Source organism: Mus caroli, unplaced genomic scaffold, assembly GCF_978045245.1.
Source record: "Mus caroli unplaced genomic scaffold, Mus_caroli_1 scaffold_12, whole genome shotgun sequence".
NCBI lineage: Eukaryota > Metazoa > Chordata > Mammalia > Rodentia > Muridae > Mus > Mus caroli.
The window spans coordinates 17,551,052-17,576,853 of NW_028227267.1; the positions used below are offsets into that span (position 1 = coordinate 17,551,052).

The window sequence follows — 25,802 nt, forward strand, 5'->3', positions numbered from 1 at the left end:
CCTTGATGTGAAATTTCAAGAAGAATTCAATCTTTGTTCTTCACAGAGACCCTGGGAGAAGGACAACAACAAGAATGAGCGAGTCTCTGGTAAATACACCACAGGGTCTGTTAACCTTCAAGGACGTGGCCTTGTACTTCTCAATGGAGGAATGGGAATGTCTCAGTTTTGCTCAGAGGACATTGTACATGGATGTGATGTTGGAGATTTACAACAATCTGTTGTTTGTGGAAAATCATTGCATATGTGGAAAGTATGGGAAGGTCTTGGATGAAGACAGCCAGTATATTGTCCATGAACACATGAATATTCAAGAGAAGTCTTCTAAATGGGACAAGCTTAGCAAGGTGATTCTTGATTCCCCCCAATGTACACCATACAAAACTTATCACAGCTCTCTTCAATACTCGAACCAAAAAAGACTTAAGCCCAGGAACACTAAAGAAGTTTGCAAATACAATGACTCTGTAAACGGTTTAAATTTGTTTTCTACCATTAGTCTCAATCAAGGAATCCACATGCAGAAGAAAAAACACAAGCGAAATGCAGAATTTGAGAAGGTTTTTGTTTCTAAATATAGTCATGGTGAAACGAAACAATACTGGAGTGAACCCTTACAAATACAGTGAATTTCACAAATATCTAACCCAGAGAGAAAAACTTCAAAGTCAGCAGAGAATTTATCATGGAAAGAAACCTTACAAAAGTAGTAAAAGTGACAAATGCTTTACCCATCAAATCCATCTTAGTATTCATCAGGGATTTCATGCAGAAGAGAAAATTTACAAATGTAGTGAATGTGACAAATGTTTTAAACACAAATTCAATCTTAGTGTGCATCAGAGAATTCATACAGGAGAGACACCTTACAAATGCAGTGAATGTGACAAATGCTTTACTAAAAAAGGCAGTCTGAGGATTCATCATAGAATTCATACAGGAGAGAAACCTTACAAATGCAGTGAATGTGACAAATGCTTTACTGGAAAACACAGTCTGAGAATTCATCAGAGAATTCATATAGGAGAGAAACCTTACAAATGTAGTGAATGTGACAAATGCTTTACTCAAAAATCCCATCTTAATATTCATCAGAGAATTCATACAGGAGAGAAACCATATAAATGCAATGAATGTGACAAATGCTTTACTGAAAAAGGCAAACTGAGAAGGCATCATAGAATTCATACAGGAGAGAAACCTTACAAATGCAGTGAATGTGACAAATGCTTTACTGGAAAACACAGCCTGAGAATTCATCAGAGAATTCATATAGGAGAGAAACCTTACAAATGTAGTGAATGTGACAAATGTTTTACTCAAATATCCCATCTTAATATTCATCAGAGAATTCAAACAGGAGAGAAACCTTATAAATGCAGTGAATGTGACAAATGCTTTACTGAAAAAGGCAAACTGAGAAGGCATCAGAGAATTCATACAGGAGAGAAACCTTACAAATGCAGTGAATGTGACAAATGCTTTAGTAAAAAAGGCAGTCTGAGAATTCATCAGAGAATTCATACAGGAGAGAAACCTCACAAATGTAGTGAATGTGACAAATGCTTTACCCACAAATCCCATCTTAATAATCATCAGAGAATTCATACAGGAGAGAAACCTTACAAATAGTTTGCATGTGACAAATACAATACTCACAATGTCAGTCTGAGATATCATCAGTTATTTCATACAATAGAGAATCTTTATAAATGAAGTGAACGAGATAATCCTTTGCCAAGATATATCATCTTAAAATTCATTAGAGAATAGTTACAGAAGAGGAACTTTTCAAATATATTGTAGGTATGAATCCTTTCCTTTTGGCCTATTTCCTAGAATATAACAGTGAATATACTTTCAGGCTAGAAACTTAACTCATGCATTGTATGAAGAAATATCTTTGACTTCACTTCAGGACAGAGAGAACTTTTTAGGGGAAAGTATTTCTGTTGGGAAAAATGTGGCATATGTTTTATTCATGGTGTATTCTTGACAACACTTGAGGCTCCACTCTAGGGAATTAGTATGATTATGAAAATCTTGTGAAAACTTTCATGCAATGTTCAAATCTTAGATAATGTCAACTAATTATGCTGGGAGAAACTCTGAACATGTGAAAATGTAGAAAGCTTTTCATGACACCTTTTTACTTGTTCACCCTCAAAGGTTACAAGATGAAGACAAGTCAGAAGATAGTATTGTGTAACACATTCATTGAGACAGAAATAATCCATTTCAAAAAGGAAACTATGTAAGGTCTTTAATGCAATCCTCAAAATATCTAATAAAACTGATAACATTCTGTATATTTAATTTAAATGATCCAATTAAGAAAAGTTATACTTAAAAGAGTATCTGGCAAACTGAGCCACTCAGACTGCATATTCTTTATCCTATAAATATGCTTATAGATGTGAAGTGTGCTTCGAGTATCCAGTAATCATAATTCTTCTCTAATCCTTGTTTGTCATTATAAGATAACAAGTGACTCTGAGTCTCTTGTGATCTGGTCAACAACTCCTTTTCTATTGTCCTGTAACTAACTCCAATGAAGCTGAAATATTCAACAAGTTTGCTTTGGTTGTTTTCAATTTGCACTTGGGATACTCACATGAATATATGTTGCATCTTTCCAGGAAATGCCTCACATAAAACATACGCAGAAGTCATAAATATTTTTGCAAACCTATATCATAAACTTTTAGTAGTGATTTTCAACTGGTGGATAACAATCTCTTTGGGATGTAGTGACCCTGTCATAGTGGTTGCTTAAAAGCATAGGAAAACACATTTTGCCAATTGTCTTAAAACTGAGAAATCATTCATTGAACTGCAGGGTAGTCTGCCCATCTAAAGATAATTTGAATTCAATGTCAGTGTTTAGCATTAAAAGAGTTAGAAACACTGTTTTACATATGGTGATTTGTGTTAAGTGAAATAGGTAAGATTCAGTTCAATGTCCAGGCAAGTATTACTAGGTTAAGATAAAAAGAAACAGAAAATATGTAGAAGCTGTCAGAACCTCAGCAAGAAGTCTGCTTTCTCTTTTGAGTTCAAAGAAATATGAGAGAAAAATCTACAAAAATTAATGAAAACATGGCTTCATAGATTTCAAGGATAGCTATCCAGACTTTGCTGTGTCTCTGCATGGTTCTGAAGTGATTAATTCCCATTTATTGAACAAAAGTCCTATAAGTCTCAGAAAATGCTGAGAATGGTGAGCATTGTTTTAGGTGATTCTCAGCTATTTGATATTCCTCAGTTGAGAATTTTTTGTTTAGCTCTGTGCCCCATATTTTAATGAGGTTATTTGATTTTCTGGAGTCCACCTTCCTGAGTTCTTTATATATATTGGATATTAGTCCCCTATCTGAATTACGGTTGGTAAAGATCCTTTCCCAGTCTGTTGGTGGCCTTTTTGTCAAGACATTGACAGTGTCTTTTGCCTTACAGAAGCTTTGCAATTTTATGAATCCCGTTTGTCAATTCTTGATCTTACAGCACAAGCCATTGCTGTTCAATTCAGGAATTTTTCCCCTGTGCTCATATTTTCGAGGCTATTCCTAAACATAATAAAAGCAATCTACAGCAAACCAGTAAACAACATCAAAGTAAATGGAGAGAAGCTGGAAGCAATCCCACTAAAATCAGGGACTAGACAAGGCTGCCCACTTCTCCCTACCTATTCAATATAATACTTGATGTCCCATTCAGAGCAATTAGACAACAAAAGGAGGTCAAGGGGATACAAATTGGAAAGGAAGAAGTCAAAGTATCACTATTTACAAATGATATGATAGTGTATATAAGTGACCCTAAAAATTCCACCAGAAAACTCCTAAACCTGATAAACAGCTTCAGTGAAGTAGCTGGATATAAAATTAACTCAAACAAATCAATGGCCTTTCTCTACACAAAGGATAAACAGGCTGAGATAGAAATTAGGGAAATAATACCCTTCCCAATGGTCACAAATAATAGAAAATACCTTGGTGTGACTCTAACTAAGGAAGGGAAAGATCTGTATGATCAGAACTTCAAGTCTCTTAAGAAAGAAATCAAAGACGATCTCAGAAGATGGAAAGATCTCCCATGCTCATGGATTGGCAGGATCAATATAGTAAAAATGGCTGTCTTTCGGAAAGCAATCAGATTCAATGCAATCCCCAGCAAAATTCCAACTCAATTCTTCAACGAATTAGAAAAGGCAATCTGCAAATTCATCTGGAATAACAAAAAACCTAGGATAGCAAAAACTCTTCTAAATGATAAAAGAATCTCTGATGGAATCACCATGTCTGACCTAAAGATGTAGTACAGAGCAATTGTGATAAAAACTGCATGGTACTGGTATAGTGACAGACAGGTAGACCAATGGAATAGAATTGAAGACCCAGAAATGAACCCACACACCAATGGTCACTTGACCTTTGACAAGGGAGCTAAAACCATCCAGTGGAAAAAAAAGACAGCATTTTCAACAAATGGTGCTGGCACAACTGGCAGTTAACATGTAGAAGAATGCGAATTGATCCATTCCTATCTCCTTGTACTAAGGTCAAATCTAAATGGATCAAGGAACTCCACAGAAAACCAGAGACAGTGAAACTTGTAGAGGAGAAAGTGGGGAAAAGCCTCGACGATATGGGCACAGGGAAAAAATTCCTGAATAGAACAGCAATGGCTTGTGCTGTAAGATTGAGAATTGACAAAAGGAAAAACAGACAGCACTTTCAACAAATGGTACTGGCACAACTGGCGATTATCATGTAGAAGAATGTGAATTGATCCATTCTTATCTCCTTGTACTAAGGTCAAGTCTATTTGGATCAAGGAACTCCACATAAAACAGGAGACACTGAAACTTATAGAGGAGAAACTGGGGAAAAGCCTCGAAGATACAAACATTTATTAAGCAACAAAACACTCTGTATTAAGTTTGTACCTGAAATGTATGAACTGTCTGATATAAATATAAATATCCCCTTGAAAAAAAAAAAGAAAGCCTATGCATTCCTGTGTAAAACTGTCCACTCAAGACACCATTGACTTCCGGTCTGGGTCAGTGCCCTGCGAAGACCTTGGGTGCAAACTCCACAGTCAGTTTCACAACACCCTGAGGAAGATCCACTGCCAAGCACTCTAACGCAACCAGGATCATAGGATCAGAGGTGAGGAGGACACACATCTGCCAAAACACCTGGAGTAACTGGGACCAGCATGACCCAGGCACCCAGGAACTCTAACCCAACCAGTGGCACAGGTTCTTTCCAGTCTGAGCCACTTCCCTGAGTAGACTTGGGCTTGAACTCCACAGCCAGTGGAGAACACCCAGAAGAAGCTCCATTCCCAGGCACTACGACACACCCAGGATCATAGGATCACAGGTTCCCAGGATTTTAGGAGCTCTGACACACCCAGGATCTCAAGATCACAGGTTCCCAGAATCACAGGATCACAGAGACAGATGAACTCTGGGATGTTCTGATCAGGATTACAGGAAGGACAGGCTTCAGTCAGATATAGGGAGGGCAGGAAGCACTAGAGATAATCAGATGGCAGGAGGCAAGCATAAGAACATAAGCAACAGAAACCAAGGTTACTTGGCATCATCAGAACCCAATTCTCCCACCATAGCAAGTCCTGGATACACCATTATACCAGAAAAGAAAGATTTGGATCTAAAATCACTTCTCATGATGGTGATAGAGGACTTTAAGAAGGACATGAATAACACCATTAAAAAAAAAAATACAGGAGAGTGCTCCATAGCTTCAGTAATAATGTCAGGCCTTGGGGCCTCCCCTTGAGGTGGATCCAACTTTGGGCCTGTCACTAGACCTTCTTTTCCTCAGGATCCTCTCCATTTCCATCCATGTAATTCTTTTAGACAGGAACAATTATGGGTTAGAGATGTGACTGTGGGATGGCAACCCCATCCCTCACTTGCTGTCCTGTCTTCCTCCTGGAGGTGGACTATATAAGTTTCCTCTCCCCACTGTCGGGCATTTCATCTCAAGTCCTTCCCTTTGAGTCCTGGGAGTCTCTGAACTACCAGGTCTTTGATGCATTCTGGGGGATCCTCCCAACCTCCTATTTCCTAAGGTTGCCTGTTTACATTTTTTCTGCTGCCCTCAGGGCTTCAGTCTTTTTCCCTCACCCAATACCAGATCAAGTTCCCCTCTCCCTCCCACCATCCCCCTACCCCATCCACTTTTCCTCCTTCCCTTCCCAGTGCTCAGAAAAAGGGAATCTATCATGACTGCCCTCCAATAGACCCAACAAACAGCTGAAAGAGTCAGATGCAGATATTTGCACCCAACCAATGGACAGAGCAGCTGAGCCCTGTTGTTAAATTAGGGAAGGCTGAAAGAAGCTGAGGAGAAGGGGGATCTTGTAGGAGGACCAGCAGTCTCAATTAATCTGGACCCCCAAGATCTCTCAAACACTGGGCCACCAAACAGACAGCATACATCAGGTGATCCTCAGTAGAGGACTTCTGGGTCTGTGTTCATTTAGAGATGATGCACCTAATCCTCAAGAGACTGGAAGCCCCAGGATGTTTAGAGGTCAGGTGAGTGATGGGTGGGCACATCCACATGGAGACAGGGTGGGGTAGGAAGGAGGTGTGGGATGTGGAGCAGTAGGAGGATGGATGGGGGTAGGGAATGTAATATGGAGTGTAAAAAACAAATTAAAAATAAAATTAAAAAAAAAGAAATACAGGAGAACACAGGTAAACAGGGAGAAGCCCTTAAAGAATTACAGGAAAACACAATCAAACAGGTGAAGGAAATGAACAAAACCATCCAAGATCTAAAAATGGAAATAGAAACAATAAAGAAATCACAAAGGGAGACAACCCTGAAGTTAGAAAACCTAGGAAAGAGATCAGAAGACATAGATGCAAGCATCACCAACACAATACAAGAGATAGAAGAGAGAATCTCAGGTGCAGAAGATACCATAGAGAACATGGACACAACAATCGAAGAAAATGTGAAATGTAAAAAGCTCCTAACCCAAAACATCCAGGAAATCCAGGACACAATGAGAAGACCAAACCTAAGGATAATAGGTATAGAGGAGAATGAAGATTTTCAACTTAAAGGGCCAGTAAACATCTTCAACAAAATTATAGAAGAAAACTTCCCAAACCTAAAGAAAGAAATGCCCAAAAACATACAAGAAGCCTACAGAACTCCAAATAGACTGGAACAGAAAAGAAATTCCTCCCATCACATAATCAAAACAACAAATGCACTAAATAAAGGTAGAATATTAAAAGCAGTAAGGGAAAAAGGTCAAGTAACATCTAAAGGCAGGCCTATTAGAATTACACCAGACTTCTCACCAGAGACTATGAAAGCCAGAAGATCCTGGGCAGATATCATACAGACCCTAAGAGAACACAAATGCCAGCCAAGCCTACTATACCCAGCAAAACTCTCAATCACCGTGGATGAAGAAAACAAGATAGTCTATGACAAAACGAAATTTACTCAATATCTTTACATAAATCCAGCCCTACAAAGGATAATAATAGACAGGTACCACTTACCATAGTTAAGTGAAGATAAGGTAAACCATCTGGATAATCCTGTAACCCCTAAAGAAATAGAAGCAGTCATTAAAAATCTCCCAACCGGCTCTTCCTGTCTGACCAGCACCGGGGTGGCTGGGGCGCAGGGTTGGCTGACACCCACCAGCAACACACAACACCCGCCACAGGATCTTAAGACTTCTGGTGAGTGGAACACAGCTTCTGCTCCAGTCCAGTTGCGCACGGGACCTGAGACTGCATTGGTTAGGGAAGCAGAAAACTGGCCTGAGTAGGGCCACAAGCCTCTTCCGGTCTGACCAGCACCGGAGTAGCTAGGGCGCAGGGTCGGCTGACACCCGCCAGCTACCCACGACACCCGCCACAGGATCTTGAGACTTCTGGTGAGTGGAACACAGCTTCTGCTCCAGTCCAATCGCGCGGGACCTGAGACTGCTTTGGTTGGGGAGGCAGAAATCCGGCCTGAGTAGGGCCACAAGCCTCTTCCGGTCTGACCAGCACCGGGGTAGCTAGGGCGCAGGGTCGGCTGACACCCGCCAGCTACCCACGACACCCGCCACAGGATCTTAAGACTTCTGGTGAGTAGAACACAGCGTCTGCTCCAATCTTTAAACAGAGACAACGATAACAACTAACCCCAGAGATTACCAGATGGTGAAAGGTAAAAGTAATAATCTTACTAACAGAAACCAAGACCACTCACCATCATCAGAACCCAGCACTCCCACTTCGCCCAGTCCAGGGCACCCCAACACACGGGAGAAGCTAGACCTGGATCTAAAAGCATATCTCATGATGATGGTAGAGGACATCAAGAAGGACTTTAATAACACACTTAAAGAAATACAGGAGAACACTGCTAAACAGGTAGAAGACATTAAAAAGGAAGCACAAAAATCCCTTAAAGAATTGCAGGAAAACCAGACCAAACAGGTGATGGAATTGAATAAAACCATCCAAGACCTAAAAAGGGAAGTAGAGACAATGAAGAAAACCCAAATTGAGGCAACGCTGGATATAGAAACTCTAGGAAAGAAATCTGGAACCATAGATGCGAGCATCAGCAACAGAATACAAGAGATGGAAGAGAGAATCTCAGGTGCAGAAGACTCCATAGAGAACATCGGCACGACAATCAAAGAAAATACAAAATCCAAAAAGATCCAGGAAATCCAGGACAAAATGAGAAGACCAAACCTACGGATAATAGGAGTAGATGAGAATGAAGATTTTCAACTCAAAGGACCAGCAAATATCTTCAACAAAATTATAGAAGAAAACTTCCCAAACCTAAAGAAAGAGATGCCCATGAACATACAAGAAGCTTACAGAACTCCAAATAGACTGGACCAGAAAAGAAATTCCTTCTGACACATAATAATCAGAACAACAAATGCACTAAATAAAGATAGAATACTAAAAGCAGTAAGGGAAAAAGGTCAAGTAACATATAAAGGCAAGCCTATCAGAATTACGCCGGATTTTTCACCAGAGACTATGAAAGCCAGAAGGGCCTGGACAGATGTTATACAGAAACTAAGAGAACACAATTTCCAGCCCAGGCTACTATACCCAGCCAAACTCTCAATTACCATAGATGGAAAAACCAAAGTATTCCACGACAAAACCAAATTCACACATTATCTTTCCACGAATCCAGCCCTTCAAAGGATAATAACAGAAAAAAACCAATACAAGGAGAGAAACCACGTCCTAGAAAAAGCAAGAAGGTAATCCCTCAACAAACCTAAAAGAAAACAGCCACAAGAACAGAACACCAACACTAACAACAAAAATAAAAGGAAGCAACAATTACTTCTCCCTAATATCTCTTAATATCAATGAACTCAACTCCCCAATAAAAAGACATAGACTAATAGACTGGCTACACAAACAGGACCCAACATTTTGCTGCTTACAGGAAACTCATCTCAGAGAAAAAGATAGACACTACCTCAGAATGAAAGGCTGGAAAACAATTTTCCAAGCAAATGGTATGAAGAAACAAGCTGGAGTAGCCATTATAATATCTGATAAGATAGACTTCCAACCCAAAGTCATCAAAAAAGACAAGGAAGGGCACTTCATTCTCATCAAAGGTAAAATCCTCCAAGAGGAACTATCAATTCTGAATATCTATGCTCCAAATACAAGGGCAGCCACATTCATTAAAGATACTTTAGTAAAGATCAAAGCACACATTGCACCTCACACAATAATAGTGGGAGACTTCAACACACCACTTTCACCAATGGACAGATCATGGAAGCAGAAACTAAACAGGGACACAGTGAAACTAACAGAGGTTATGAAACAAATGGATCTGACAGATATCTACAGAACATTTTATCCTAAAACAAAAGGATATACCTTCTTCTCAGCACCTCACGGTACCTTCTCCAAAATTGACCACATAATTGGTCACCAAACAAGCCTCAACATATACAAAAATATTGAAATTGTCCCATGCATCCTATCAGATCACTATGGACTAAGACTGATCTTCAATAACAAAATAAATAATAGAAAGCCAACACACACGTGGAAACTAAACAACACTCTTCTCAATGATACCTTGGTCAAGGAAGGAATAAAGAAAGAAATTAAGGACTTTCTGGAGTTTAATGAAAATGAAGCCACAACATACCCAAACTTATGGGACACATTGAAAGCATTTCTAAGAGGAAAACTCATAGCTCCGAGTGCCTCCAAAAAGAAACTAGAGAGAGCACACATTAGCAGCTTGACAACACACCTAAAAGCTCTAGAACGAAAGGAAGCAAATTCACCCAAGAGGAGTAGACGGCAAGAAATAATCAAACTCAGGGGTGAAATCAACCAAGTGGAAACAAGAAGAACAATTCAAAGAATCAACCAATCGAGGAGCTGGTTCTTTGAGAAAATCAACAAGATAGATAAACCCTTAGCCAGACTCACTAGAGGGCATAGGGAAAGTATTCTAATTAACAAAATCAGAAATGAAAAGGGAGACATAACAACAGACCCTGAAGAAATCCAAAACACCATCAGATCCTTCTACCAAAGGCTATACTCAACAAAACTGGAGAACCTGGATGAAATGGACAAGTTTCTAGACAGATACCAGGTACCAAAGTTGAATCAAGATCAGATTAATGATCTAAACAGTCCCATATCCCCTAAAGGAATAGAAGCAGTCATTAATAGTCTCCCAACCAAAAATAGCCCAGGACCAGATGGGTTTAGTGCAGAGTTCTATCAAACCTTCAAAGAAGATCTAATCCCAGTTCTTCACAAACTATTCCACAAAATAGAATCAGAAGGTACTCTACCCAACTCATTCTATGAAGCCACAATTACTCTGATACCTAAACCACATAAAGACCCAACAAAGATAGAGAACTTCAGACCAATTTCCCTTATGAATATTGATGCAAAAATCCTCAATAAAGTTCTCGCTAACCGAATTCAAGAACACATCAAAACAATCATCCATCCTGACCAAGTAGGTTTCATCCCAGGGATGCAAGGATGGTTCAATATACGAAAATCCATCAATGTAATCCATTATATAAACAAACTCAAAGACAAAAACCACATGATCATCTCGTTAGATGCTGAAAAAGCATTTGACAAAATCCAACACCCATTCATGATAAAAGTCTTGGAAAGATCAGGAATTCAAGGCCCATACCTAACCATGATAAAAGCAATATACAGCAAACCAGTAGCCAACATCAAAGTAAATGGTGAGAAGCTGGAAGCAATCCCACTAAAATCAGGGACTAGACAAGGCTGCCCACTCTCTCCCTACCTATTCAACATTGTACTTGAAGTCCTAGCCAGAGCAATTAGACAACAAAAGGAGATCAAGGGGATACAATTCGGAAAAGAAGAAGTCAAAATATCACTTTTTGCAGATGATATGATAGTATACATAAGTGACCCTAAAAATTCCACCAGAGAACTCCTAAGCCTGATAAATAGCTTCGGTGAAGTAGCTGGATATAAAATTAACTCAAGCAAGTCAATGGCCTTTCTGTACACAAAGGATAAAAAGGCAGAGAAGGAAATAAGGGAAACAACACCCTTCTCTCAATAGTCACAAACAATATAAAATACCTTGGTGTGACTCTAACTAAGGAAGTGAAAGATCTGTATGACAAGAACTTCAAGTCCCTGAAGAAAGAAATTAAAGAAGATCTCAGAAGACGGAAAGTCCTCCCATGCTCATGGATTGGCAGTATCAACATTGTAAAAATGGCTATCTTACCAAAAGCAATCTACAGATTCAATTCAATCCCCATCAAAATTCCAACTCAATTCTTCAACGAATTAGAAAGGGCAATCTGCAAATTCATCTGGAACAACAAAAAACCTAGGATAGCAAAAACTCTTCTCAAGGATAAAAGAACCTCTGGTGGAATCACCATGCCTGACCTAAAGCTGTACTACAGAGCAATTGTAATAAAAACTGCATGGTACTGGTATAACGACAGACAAGTAGACCAATGGAACAAAATTGAAGACCCTGAGATCAACTCACATACCTATGGTCACTTGATCTTTGACAAGGGAGCAAAAACCATCCAGTGGATAAAAGACAGCATTTTCAACAAAGGGTGCTGGCACAACTGGCGGTTATCATGTAGAAGAATGCGAATTGATCCATTCCTATCTCCTGTACTAAGGTCAAATCTAAGTGGATTAAGGAACTCCACATAAAACCAGAGACACTGAAACTTATAGAGGAGAAAGTAGGGAAAAGAATCCCAATTCTAACAACAAAAATAACAGGAAGCAAACAATTACTTTTCCTTAAAATCTCTTAATATCAATGAACTCAATTCCCCAATAAAAAGACATAGACTAACAGACTGGCTACATAAACACGACCCAATGTTTTGCTGCTTACAGGAAAACCACCTCAGGAAAAAGACAGACACTACCTCAGAGTGAAAGGCTGGAAATCAATTTTTAAAGCAAATGGTCGGAAGAAACAAGCTTGAGTAGCCCTTCTAATATCGAATAAAATCGACTTCTAACCCAAAGTTATCAAAAAAGACAAGGAGGGGCACTTCATACTCATCAAAGATAAAATCTTCCAAGACTAACTCTCAATTCTGTATATCTATGCTCCAAATGCAAGGTCATCCACATGCATTAAAGAAACTATAATAAAGCTCAAAGCACACATTGTACCTCACACAATAATAGTGGGAGACTTCAACACCCCATTCTCATCAATAGAGGGATCCTGGAAACAGAAAATAAAGAGAGACACATTGAAACTAACAGAAATTATGAAAGAAATGGATTTAACAGATATCTGCACAATATTTTATCCTAAAACAAAAGGATATACCTATATAACCCTTAGCCAGACTAACAAGAGGGCACAGGACAGTATCCTAATTAACAAAATCAGAAATGAAAAGGGAGACATAACAGAACCTGAGGAAATCCAAAGCATCATCAGATCCTACTACAAAAGCACTTCATGGCACCTTCTCCAAAACTGACCATATAATTGGTCACAAAACAGGCCTCAACAGATATAAAAATATTGAAATTATCCCATGCATCCTATCAGATCACCACGGACTAAGGCTGATCTTCAATAACAACATAAATAATAGAAAGACAACATTCACGTGGAAACTGAACAACACTCTACTCAATGATACTTTGGTCAAGGAAGAAATAAAGATATTAAAGGCTTTTTAGAGTAATGAAAATGAAGCCACAATATACCCAAACTTATAGGACACAATGAAAGCAGTGCTAAAAGGAAAGTCATAGCTCTGAGTGCCTCCAAGAAGAAACTGGAGAGAGCATACACTAGCAGCTTGATAGCACAACTGAAAGCTCTAGAAGAAAAAGAAGCAAATTCACCCAAGAGAAGCAGACAGCAGGAAATAACCAAACTCAGGGCTGAAATCAACCAAGTGGAAACAAAAAGAACTATTCAAAGAATCAACCAAACCAGGAACTGGTTCTTTGAGAAAATCAACAAGATAGATAAACCCTTAGCCAGACTAACCCAGGACCAGATGGGTTTAGTGCAGAGTTCTATCAGACCTTCAAAGAAGATCTAATTCCAACTCTTCTCAAACTATTCCACAAAATAGAAACAGATGGTACTCTACCCAATTCATTCTATGATGCCACAATTACTCTCATACCTAAACCACACAAAGATCCAACAAAGAAAGAGAACTTCAGACCAATTTCCCTTATGAATATCAATGCAAAGATACTCTATAAAATCCTCGCAAACTGTGAGGAGCTGCCCTCACAGTCGCCATTACAAGATGGCGCTGACATCCGTTGCTTGTGGTAAAGTGTGCACAGGCGTCAGGGTATCTTTCCATTACCTGAGCCCTGCCTCTCCCGTGGCGTCATCTGACTGATGGTAGGCAGCCAATCCGGGTGGTGCACGTCTCCAACCGTTCTTCGCAGCCTATATAAGGGAAGGGTTTTCTGCTCTCTGGGTCTCCTCTCCTGAAGCTGATCATGTATCTCTCGAGATGTATTAAAGCTTTACTGCAGAAGGATCTGAGTGTCCTGCGTGTGTTCTTGCTGGCAAGAAGGTAGCGCCGGTCATCTGGTGCCGGAAACCCGGGATCAACATCCCTGGCATGGAGGAGAACCGCTGGAGACGGGGTGGGTTCAGAACAGCAGGGAAAAGGTAAGTTCGGAGAGGTATGTCTGATCGTGAACCTCTTATCCCTTTTGATTTCGGTCTTAATCTAGATGCACCCTAGGAAGGGGCGGTAGAAGCTCTAGTCTTGGTTGCCCTGGCCCTCATTCTGTTTCTTATTGTTTCTTATTCTGTCCATCGAGGCTGGTGCTGAAATTTGAGGTGTTTCTTATTGTGTCCATTGAGGCTGGTGCTGAAATTTGAGGTGTGGTCAGTCCGACATAGATAAGCAGCAGCACCGAGGTATCTTGTAAACCTCCCGTAGATAAGGGAGCAGAGCGCTGTGTGTTTACATTCGCTTTGCTTAAGGAGTACCATAAGCCGGGCGTAGATCAGCTGCAGGCACTCACTCTATCATGGGCTCCTCACAGTCAGTGATCACCTCATTACAGGCAGTGCTAAAGCAACGCGACCTGCAGGTCGCCTCCCATACGCTGCAGAACTTTGTTTAGGAGGTGGATTGCGTCACTCCCTGGTATGCCTGTTTGGGGTCTCTAACTGTAGTCTCATGGAATAAACTAGGAAGGGACCTTGACCGTAAGCATAAAGAGGGAGACTTATGCCTGGGCACCAAGGCAATTTGGAAGCTGATAAAAAACTGTCTAGAGGATGAAACCTGCCGACCCGCCATTGTGGAGGGACAGGGAACACTAGAAGAGGTTCAGGACAGTATGTCAGAAACCGAATGGAGCGAGAGAATGGGAGCTTGAAAAAAGAAAGACATGTCTAAGAAAAAGGGCCCTCCCTGGGATTCAGAAGGAAGGGGAGAGAGAAAGAAGGGCAGTGAAACTGAGCCCTCTACTAAGAAAAAGCCTTATACTAATCTTTATCCTATCCATGACTTGGAGGCCTTAGAGAGTGATAGTTCAGGGTCTGAAGATCTAGACACCAGTGAGGAGGCTGAATTAGAGGAGGAGGCAGCAAAATATGAAGAACAAAGATATAACCCTGACCGATGGTCGCGATCAGGAAGTAATAAAAAGGGTAGCATACCAGCTACTGTGCCCACAGCGCCACCACCTTATGAATTGCAGTATAGTGCTAACTCCTTTTTTCCTCAGGGAGAGTTAAAAAAGATACAGGTGACATTTCCAGTCTTTGATACTGGGGAGGTGAGGCGTATGCACACCCCAGTGGACTATAAACAACTTAAAGAACTTGCTGAATCTGTCCGTAACTATGGGGTCAGTGCCAATTTTACTCTGGTTCATGTCAAGAGATTTGCCAATATGGCCATGACCCCGTCAGATTGGCAAATGATAGCAAAGGCTACACTCCCTAATATGGGACAATATATGGAATGGAAAGCTCTATGGTATGATGCGGCCCAAAATCAGGCCAGGGCCAATACCACAGCAGTTGATGACAACCAGAGACAATGGACCTTTGAATTGTTGACCGGCTAAGGGCAGTATACTGCCAATCAAATTAGCTATCCTTGAGGGGCATACGCCCAGATAGGGGCAGCTGCGGTCAAGGCTTGGAAGGCACTTACAAGAAAAGGGGAGGCTGGGAGGGGGGGGGTCACCTTACAAAGATTGTTCAAGGCCCCCAGGAACCATTCCCTGATTTTGTGGCAAGAATGACTGAGGCCGCAGCCCGGGTCTTTGGCAACCCTGAGCAAGCCATGCCTCTAATTAAACAGCTCATTTACGAGCAAGCCACCCAAGAGTGCAGGGCGGCCATCACGCCAAGAAAAAACAAAGGGTTACAAGACTGGCTTAAGATATGTAGGGAGCTAGGAGGCCCTCTCACCAACGCCTAATATGCCCAGGAGTGGTGTAGCTGGGTCCTCAGGTAGTACTATGTCCAATTTTCTGAGGAACTGCCAACCAGAGTGGTTGTACCAGCTTGCAATCCCACCAGCAATGGAAAGAGAGGCCCATTGGACTTGCAAACTTTATATGCCCCAATATAGGGGAATGCCAGGGCCAAAAGAATGGGAATGGGTGGGTAGGGAAGTGGGGGGCGCTATGGGGGACTTTTGGGATAGTATTGGAAATGTAATTGAGGAAAATATGTAATAAAAATATTAAAAAAAAAATCCTATTCATTTTTGATAAAAATGTTAGCCCAATGGGGACTGCAGATAGCTGCAGAAAAGGTTCAGATTTCGGAAGTGGGTTCCTTTCTGGGAACCATTATTTTCCCAGATAAGATACTTACTCAAAAATTGGAAATTTGCAGAGATCATTTACATACTCTTAATGATTTTCAAAAGTTATTGGGGGATATAAATTGGCTTAGGCCTTTTTTAAAGATTTCCTCTGCCGAGCTTAAACCTTTATTTGATATTTTAGAGGGGGATTCACATATCTCCTCCCCCAGAGCCCTTACTCCTGAGGCTAATAAAGCCTTGCAAGTAGTAGAGAATGCCTTACAAAATGCCCAGTTATGGCGTATTGGGGAATCACAAGCTTTCGACTTGTGTGTCTTTAAGACAGCTCAGTTACCAACTGCTGTATTGTGGCAAGATGGACCATTATTATGGATCCATCCCAATGCTTCTCCGGCAAAAGTAATCGATTGGTATCCTAACACCATTGCACAACTTGCACTTTGTGGCTTAAAAGCAGCAGTCACTCATTTTGGACGAGATCCTAAATTGCTAATTGTTCCCTATACTGCCACACAAGTTCAGGTCCTTGTGGCTACATCTGATGACTGGGCAGTATTAGTCACCTCCTTTTCAGGACAAATTGACAATCACTATCCTAGACATCCAATTTTACAATTTGCCCTGAATCAGGCCATAGTGTTTCCACAGGTGACAGCAAAAAACCCGCTTCCAGAAGGAATCATAGTGTATACAGATGGGTCAAAAACTGGTGTAGGCACTTATGTGACCAATAACAAAATAGTGTCTAAACAATATAATGAAACTTCACCTCAGATTGTGGAATGTTTGGTGGTTTTGGAGGTCCTTAAGGCCTTCCCGGGACCACTTAACATTGTGTCAGATTCCTCCTATGTGGTCAATGCAGTTAACCTTCTAGAGGCTGCTGGGGTAATAAAATCATCCAGTAAAGTCGCTGATATTTTTCAAAAAATACAGGCTGTTTTATTACATAGGAGATTTCCTGTTTATATCACCCATGTCAGAGCACATTCGGGTCTCCCTGGGCCCATATCCAGGGGCAATGATCTCGCAGACTGAGCCACCAGGGTTGTGGCTGCTGCCCTTTCATCCCAAGTGGATGCTGCAAGAAATTTTCACAAACATTTCCATGTGACGGCTGAAACCTTGAGCCGTCATTTTGCATTGACCAGAAAAGAGGCTAGGGAAATAGTTACTCAGTGTCAAAACTGTTGCCAGTTCTTGCCAGTGCCACATGTGGGGGTTAACCCATGGGGGATTCAACCGCTACAAGTCTGGCAGATGGATGTAACACACATTTCCTCCTTTAGGAGGCTTCAATACCTGCATATTTCTGTGGATACTTGTTCTGGTATCATTTTTGCCTCGCCTCTTATGGGGGAAAAAGCCTCACATGTAATTCAACACTGCCTTGAAGCTTGGAGTGCTTGGGGACAACCCAAAATTCTTAAAACAGATAATGGACCGGCCTACACCTCTCAAAAATTTCGATAGTTCTGTCGCCAGATGAATGTAACTCATTTAACTGGTTTGCCATACAACCCTCAGGGACAAGGCATTGTGGAACGTGCCCACTGTACTCTTAAACATTACCTAATCAAACAGAAAGGGGGAGTCGACGAGGCTCTGCCCTTAACACTGAGAGTGGCTGTCTCCATGGCACTCTTTACTCTTAATTTTTTGAATCTTGATGAACAAGGCCGCACTGCGGCTGATCGTCACTGTTCAGAACCAAACAGACCTAGAGAAACGATCAAATGGAAAGATGTCTTAACCGGAAAATGGAGAGGCCCGGATCCTATTTTAATAAGATCCAGGGGAGTTATTTGTGTCTTTCCACAGGAAGAAGACAATCCTCTTTGGGTTCCAGAACGCCTTACCTGAAGGATCTCCCCTTCAGAAGATGTGGACAAAAGAGGGAACACTGAAACAACAATGAATACTGACCCTTCTACTAGAGATCCTGGTTCCTAGTATATCGGGGGAATTGTGTTGGGGTATTATGTCCACCTTTCCCCTGCCTATACCTGTCATGCACAGTGCACAAGTGTTTCCACGTTTCTTTACTACTGATAGGGAGCTGGGACTTGCCTTTTTACCATTAGATGGGCAAATTCAGGCTCTGATGGAAAATAGAACTTTTCCCTCAAAGGAAGCCTGTGCTTTGTGATGATTTCTGACTTGAAAGACCAAAGCCAGTGTATATCCTTATATAATCAATCAGCAGCCTGGCTGAAAGAGGCTGCTTGGGGAACCCACTCTGAAATAATAGCTAATGCCTCGGTAATCCAAGGCTGGTGGCCTAGTCGTAAATCCAGAAAAGCACCGCCCCAGCAACCCAGAATGGTACCCTTTTGTAAAGGAAGATCCTCAGAGGACTCCATGTTTCCTTGGACTGGGTGCCAGGCCAAAAAACCCGCTTGGGTGGTTGAAGGATTTTTTTCCTTTTCCCCATACATAAGTGTAGAGATTAATGAAATCTTTGCTGGACATGATTTTACTTTTATGAATCCTGATTGGGCAGATGCTAACCCTTTTGATCAATGGTTACTTTGTGGGGTTAATGGGAGCTGTACCGATCTTTCACCTATGGCCATGATTGGAGGTGGATATAGTGAAAAGGGCCAAATGGGTTTTGAGTGGAAGGGCACTTTGAGTGCTGGTTTGGGGTCCTTCTATTGGTCCTCCTCTAATACTAAATATAAAGCATTTAAAAGGGTAAATTATACTGTCACCCCGGTTTGTGTTTGGTGCCCTTTCTGTGGGTGGTAAGTAATAAAAGTTTAAATAGTAATCAATTAGAGTTAGATTGCTTGCTTAATGAATGTTTCTATGCCCTGTGTTGGAATGCTACTAAGTATCCCTTTGCTTTGGTTACTCGCATGCCTAGATTTGTTCCAGTTCCTGTGGAAGCCCCTAGCAGTTTAAGCTTATTTAAAGAAAAGAGAGATTTTGGAATCTTTGCTATTATAGTTGGCTTGGTAGCAACAGCAGCAGTAGCTGCCTCTGTCACTGCTTCGGCCCTTGCCTTGTCTGCTATGGTCAGACAACGCAAACCATCAATGACCTTTCGGCAAGAGTGACATCGGCCCTGGACAGGCAGGCCACGGCCAATTCCCAGATACAGGGAGGCCTCATGTTGGTAAACCAACGGATCGATCTGGTCCAAGAGCAGGTGGATATCCTGTGGCAAATGGCTCAGCTGGGTTGCGAACATAAACTGCCTGGCCTCTGTATCATCTCAGTACAATTTGAGAATTTTACAAGACAGCTAACCTGTCAAAGGCTTTGTCTCGTTATTTGTTACAGAATTGGACCATAGAATTTGAACAGACACTCTGGGAGCTGAGGATCGCCATCTTACAAGTCAATTCGACACGTCTTGACCTATCATTGATGGAAGGATTTTCTACCTGGATTTCTGCAGCATTTTCCTACTTCAAAGAATGGGTGGGGGTGGGTTTGTTTGGAGTGGCTGTGTGCGGTGGAGTACTGCTCCTACTATGGATGATCTGCAAACTTAAAGCCCAAACAAGGAGGGACAGGATGGTAGTAACCCAGGCACTTGTTGCTTTGGAGCATGGTGCCTCCCCCGATATATATATCGATGCTCAAGCAATAAGGTCGCTGGCCATCCAGCTCCACAAACCCCTGAGGCGAGTCTTGCTGCATTGGGGCAGAACGGGTGTGCTTTAGCAGCCCAGGAGAGTTGCGAGGCTAAGCACTGCACTGGAGTGGCTTTGCTGTCTAATTTGAGCTTCTTCCTGGGAGATATGTCATCTTTCAAGAAGGTTGAGTGTCCTAGTGTCCTTCCCCCAGGAAAAACGACACGGGAGCAGACCAAGACCCCTCTGGGTGACGAGCCTGGGAGGTTTTGTGTAAGGCCCCTATGCTTGCACACTGGGTATTTGACCTCTATCTCCACTCTCAGTACGGGGTGGCCTGTTGCTTCTAAAATAAAATAAAAGGGGGAGATGTGAGGAGCCACCCTCACAGTCGCCGTTACAGGATGGCGCTGACATCCATTGCTCGTGGTAAAGTGTGCACAGGCGTCAGGGTATCTTTCCATTACTTGAGCCCTGCCTCTCCCGTGGCGTCATCTGGCTGATGGTGGGCAGCCAATCCGGGTGGTGCATGTCTCCAACCGTTCTTCGCAGCCTATATAAGGGAAGGGTTTTCTGCTCTCTGGGTCTCCTCTCCTGAAGCTGATCATCTATCTCTTGAGATGTATTAAAGCTTTACTGCAGAAGGATCTGAGTGTCCTACGTGCATTCTTGCTGGCAAGACGGTAGCATGGGTCAGCAAACCAAATCCAAGAACACATCAAAAGGATCATCCATCATGACCAAGTAGGCTTCATCCCAGGGATGTAGGGATGATTTAATATATGGAAATCCATCAATGTAAGCCATTATATAAACAAACTCAAAGACAAAAATCACATGATCATCTTATTAGATGCTGAGAAAGCATTTGACAAAATCCAACACCCATTCATGATAAAAGTTTTGGAAAGACCAGGAATTCAAGGCCCATACCTAAACATAATAAAAGCAATCTACAGCAAACCAGTAGCCAACATCAGACTAAATGTAGAGAAACTCGAAGCAATCCCAATAAAATCAGGGACTAGACCAGGCTGCCCACTTTCTCCCTACCTATTCAATATAGTACTTGAAGTTCTAGCCAGAACAATTCAACATCAAAAGGAGATCAAGGCGATACAAATTGGAAAGGAAGAAGTCAAAATATCACTATTTGCAGATGATATGATAGTATATATGAGTGACACCAAAAATTCCACCAGAGAACCCCTAAACCTGATAATCAGTTTCAGTGCAGTAGCTGGATATAAAATTAACTCAAACAAATCAATGGCCTTTCTCTACAGGATAAACAGACTGAGAAAGAAATTAGTCACATATAAAATACCTTGGTGTGATTCTAACTAAGGAAGTGAAAGATTTGTATGATAAGAACTTCAAGTCTCTGAAGAAAGAAATTGAAGAAGATCTCAGAAGATGGAAAGATCTCCCATGCTCATGGACTGGCAGGATTAATATAGTCAAAATGGCTATCCTGCCGAAAGCAATCTACAGATTCAATCCCCATCAAAATTCCAACTCAATTCTTCACTGAGATAGAAAGGGCAATTTGCATATTCATCTGGGATAATAAAAAACCTAGGATAGCAAAAACTATTCTCAACAATAAAAGAACCTCTGGTGGAATCACCATGCCTGACATTAAGCTGTACTACAGAGCAATCGTGATAAAAACTGCATGGTTCTGATACAGTGACAGGTAGATCAATGGAATAGAATTGAAGACCCAGAAATGAACCCATACACCTATGGTCACTTGATCTTTGACAAGGGAGCTAACACCATCCAGTGAAAAAAAACACAGCATTTTCAACAAATGGTGCTGGCACAACTGGCGGTTATCATGTAGAAGAATATGAATTGATCCATTCTTATCTCCTTGTACAAAGCTCAAGTCTAAGTGGATCAAATACCTCCACATAAAACAGAGACACTGAAATTAAAAGAGTAGAAAGTGGGGAAAAGCCTAGAAGATATGGGCAGAGGGGAAAAAAAATTCCTAAACAGAACAGCAATGGTTTGTGTTGTAAGATCAAGAATTGACAAATGGGACCTCATAAAATTGCAAACGTTTTGTAAGGCAAAAGACACTGTCAATAAGACAAAAAGGCCACCAACATATTGGGAAAGGATTTTTACCAATCCTAAATCTGATAGGGGACTAATATCCAATATATACAAAGAGCTCAAGAAGCTGGACTCCAGAAATTCAAATAACCCCATTAAAAAATGGAGTACAGAGCTGAACAAAAAATTCTCAACTGAGGAATACCAAATGGCTGAGAAGCACCTGAAAAAATGTCAACATCCTTTTTTTTAAAATATTTTTTATTACGTATTTTCGTCAATTACATTTCCAATGCTATCCCAAAAGTCCCCCATACCCTCCCCCCTACTTCCCTACCCACCCATTCCGATTTTTTGGCCCTGGCGTTCCCCTGTACTGGGGCATATAAAGTTTGCATGTCCAATGGTCCTCTCTTTCCAGTGATGGCCGACTAGGCCATCTTTTGATACATATGCAGCTAGAGTCAAGAGCTCCGGGGTACTGGTTAGTTCATAATGTTGTTGCACCTACAGGGTTGCAGATCTCTTTAGCTCCTTGGATACTTTCTCTAGCTCCTCCATTGGGGGCCCTGTGATCCATCCAATAGCTGACTGTGAGCATCCACTTCTGTGTTTGCTAGGCCCTGGCCTAGTCTCACAAGAGACAGGTATATCAGGGTCCTTTCAGCAAACGCTTGCTAGTGTATGCAATGTTGTCATCGTTTGGAGGCTAATTATGGGATGGAAGACCAAAGTGTGGACACTTTACCCCTTCTTAGAATTGGAAACAATCACCTATGGAAGGAGTTACAGAGACAAAGTTTGGAGCTGAGACAAAAGGATGGACCATCTAGAGACTGCCAAATGTCAACATCCTTAATCATCAGGGAAATGCAAATCAAAACAACCTTGAGATTCCACCTCACACCAGTCAGAATGGCTAATATCAAAAAATTCAGGTGACAGCAGATGCTGGCGAGGATGTGGAGAAAGAGGAACATTCCTCCATTGCTGGTGGGATTGCAAGCTTGTACAACCACTCTGGAAGTCAGTCTGGAGGTTCCTCCGAAAACCTAACATAATACTACCTGAAGATCCAGCAATACCTCTCCTGGACATATACCCAGAAGAAGTTCCAACTGGTAATAAGAACACATGCTCTACTATGTTCATAGCAGCCTTGTTTATAATAGTCCCAATACCTCTCCTGGGCATATACCCAGAAGTTCCAACTGGTAATAACACATGCTCCACTATGTTCATAGCAGCCTTATTTATAATATCCCAAAGTTGGAAAGATCCCAGATGTCCCTCAACAGAAGAATGGATACAGAAAATGTGGTACATTTACACAATGGAGTACTACTCAGCTATTAAAAGAATGAATTTATGAAATTCTTGGACAAATGGATGTATCTGGAGGATATCATCCTTAGTGAGGTAACCCAATAACAAAAGAAGTCATTAGATATGCACTCACTGATAAGTGGATATTAACCCAGAAACATAGAACACCCAAGATACAATTTGCAAAACACAAGAAAATCAAGAAAAGGGAAGACCAATGGGTGGATACTTTGTTCTTCCTTAGAATAGGGAACAAAATACCCATGAAAGGAGTCACAGAGAAAGTTTGGAGCTAAAACAAAAGGATGGACTTTCCAGATACTACCCCACCCAGGAATCCATCCCATAATCAGCCACCAAACCCAGACACCATTGCATATGCCAGCAAGAGTTTGATGAAGGGACCCTGGTATAGCTGTCTTGTATGAGGCTATGTCAGTGCATGGCAAATACAGAAGTAGATGCTCACAGTCATCTATAAGATGGAACACAGGGCCCCCAATGGAGAAGCTAGAGAAAGCACCCAAGGAGCTGAAGGGGTCTGCAACCCTATAGGTGGAACAACAATATGAACTAACCAGTACCCCCAGAGCTCATGTCTCTAGCTGCATATGTAGCAGAAGATGGCCTAGTCGGCCATCATTGGGAAGAGAGGCCCCTTGGTATTGCAAACTTTATATACCCCAGCAAAGGGGAATGCCAGGGCCAAGAAGCGGGAGTGGGTGGGTAGGGGAGCAGGGCGGGAGGAGGGTATAGGTAACTTTTGGGATAGCATTTGAAATTTGAAATGTATATAAAGAAAATATCTAATAAAAAATTATAAAAAAATAAACAGTCCAGTAACTGAAAAATAATTCAGTAGCCCCCTTTCATACAAATGTTAAATGGGCTGAGAAAGAATTTATGGAAACCATACCCAGACAACAGCCACAAATAATATATCTTGGTGTAACTCCAACCAACCAAGTTAAAGACCTGGATGACAAGAACTTTGTCTCTGAAGAAACTGAGGAAGAAATCAGAAGATGGAAAGCCCTTCTATGCTCTTGGATCAGTAGGATTTTCATATTGAAAATGGCCATTTTACCAAAAGGATATTCTCTAGTTCCATTTATTTGCCTGAAAAATTAATGATGTCCTTGTTTTTAATAGCTGAATAGTATTCTGTTGTATAAATCAACCATGTTTTCAGTATCCATTCTTTGTTTGAGGGGTATCTGGGTTGTTTCCAGTTCCTGTCTATTATGAATAAAGGTGCTATGAACATAGTGGAATACTTTTTCGTGTGATATGCTGGAGCGTCTTTTTGAGTATATGCTCAAAAGACAGATTGCTGGGTCTTTAGGTAGAACTATTTCTAATTTTCTGAGAGGCAAAGATTGCACTAGTTGTTGAGCCCTGGGCTCCCTACATGCTGGGCAGTGATTCTGTCAACTGAGCTATGTCTATAGCTATTATCCTCTTCTCTCAGCCTATTAATAATAATAATATAATTATAAATATAAAATAAAAATATAATAAAATATAATAATATTATTATTCAGTCACAATCTCACTATTAATGCACAGAGGACTGTAATCAATCCTGCTTTGGTACATTTGGTGCAGAGACAACAACACAACAGCCCCAGGGACATTTTTCTTGGTGACTCCAGTATTTCAGTTTCCTCTGACAACAGTTCATCACACAGTTGACAGCATCCAGATGCCTGCCTTGTCTGTCTGCTAAGGCATCTTGAGGCAACTTTCAAAGGCTAAGCACATGGCTTCAATGACTGAACCCACTAATCCACATCCCACATTGAAGTCAGACCTGCAGGTTCTTCCTGGATGCGTTTTCAAGCACCTGTATATATGAGACAGGTGATCTTTCTTTCTCCACTCATGGCGATGTGACTTCTCAGTGCTATTTAATTGTTCATATTGATGAATAGGGGTATTTTGAGGGAGGACTGAAACATTTCTAGGCAGAATTAGGAAAGTAAAGACTAAGTTCCTTTTCTTGGAAGAGCTATGCTTCCAATAAAGCCGTAATCAATCTCTGGCATTGGAAGGAGGAGGTGCTCAATGGCTGTGTCAGAGGAGCATCGCCTGAAAAGGGCACCTCACTTCCTAATCAGTACAAGGGAGCATTAGCAGAGAGGCAGAGGGTGTTTCCCATGACACCAGCAGTCTCTCCTTTGAACACTGAATTGTATCCATGAGAGTTTTTGTGATGTCACCAGTGTTGTAGCAACATCAACTGCTCTTAGGTCATTCAATCAGTACCCATAGAGTTTATCTCTAGTCCTGTTTGCAAGGCTGAGTCTTGTCAGGAGAGAGAATGGGGAGCATGAGAGATCAGAGAGGCAGAAGGAAACTAGACTTTCATCTCAGTTTAAAATGGCAAAGAGGAGGGGGTCCTGGGGAAAACACAGTGAGTCCTGGGTAGGGGCAGGGTAAAGAGCTTTCTGGAGAAGG

General features: G+C 41.3%; 1 protein-coding gene and 1 pseudogene across 1 annotated transcript; both read left to right on the plus strand.

Annotated features, from left to right (window-relative positions):
- The window catches only part of LOC147001655 (uncharacterized), a 49,220-nt pseudogene that overhangs the window by 10,184 nt on the left and 13,234 nt on the right, over nucleotides 1-25,802 (plus strand).
- LOC147001656 (uncharacterized) lies at nucleotides 75-1,684 on the plus strand. Its single transcript, XM_085828917.1, is given in 2 exon segments — nucleotides 75-580; nucleotides 582-1,684. Coding segments are annotated over 2 exon segments (1,557 nt in total). The 3' UTR covers nucleotides 1,633-1,684.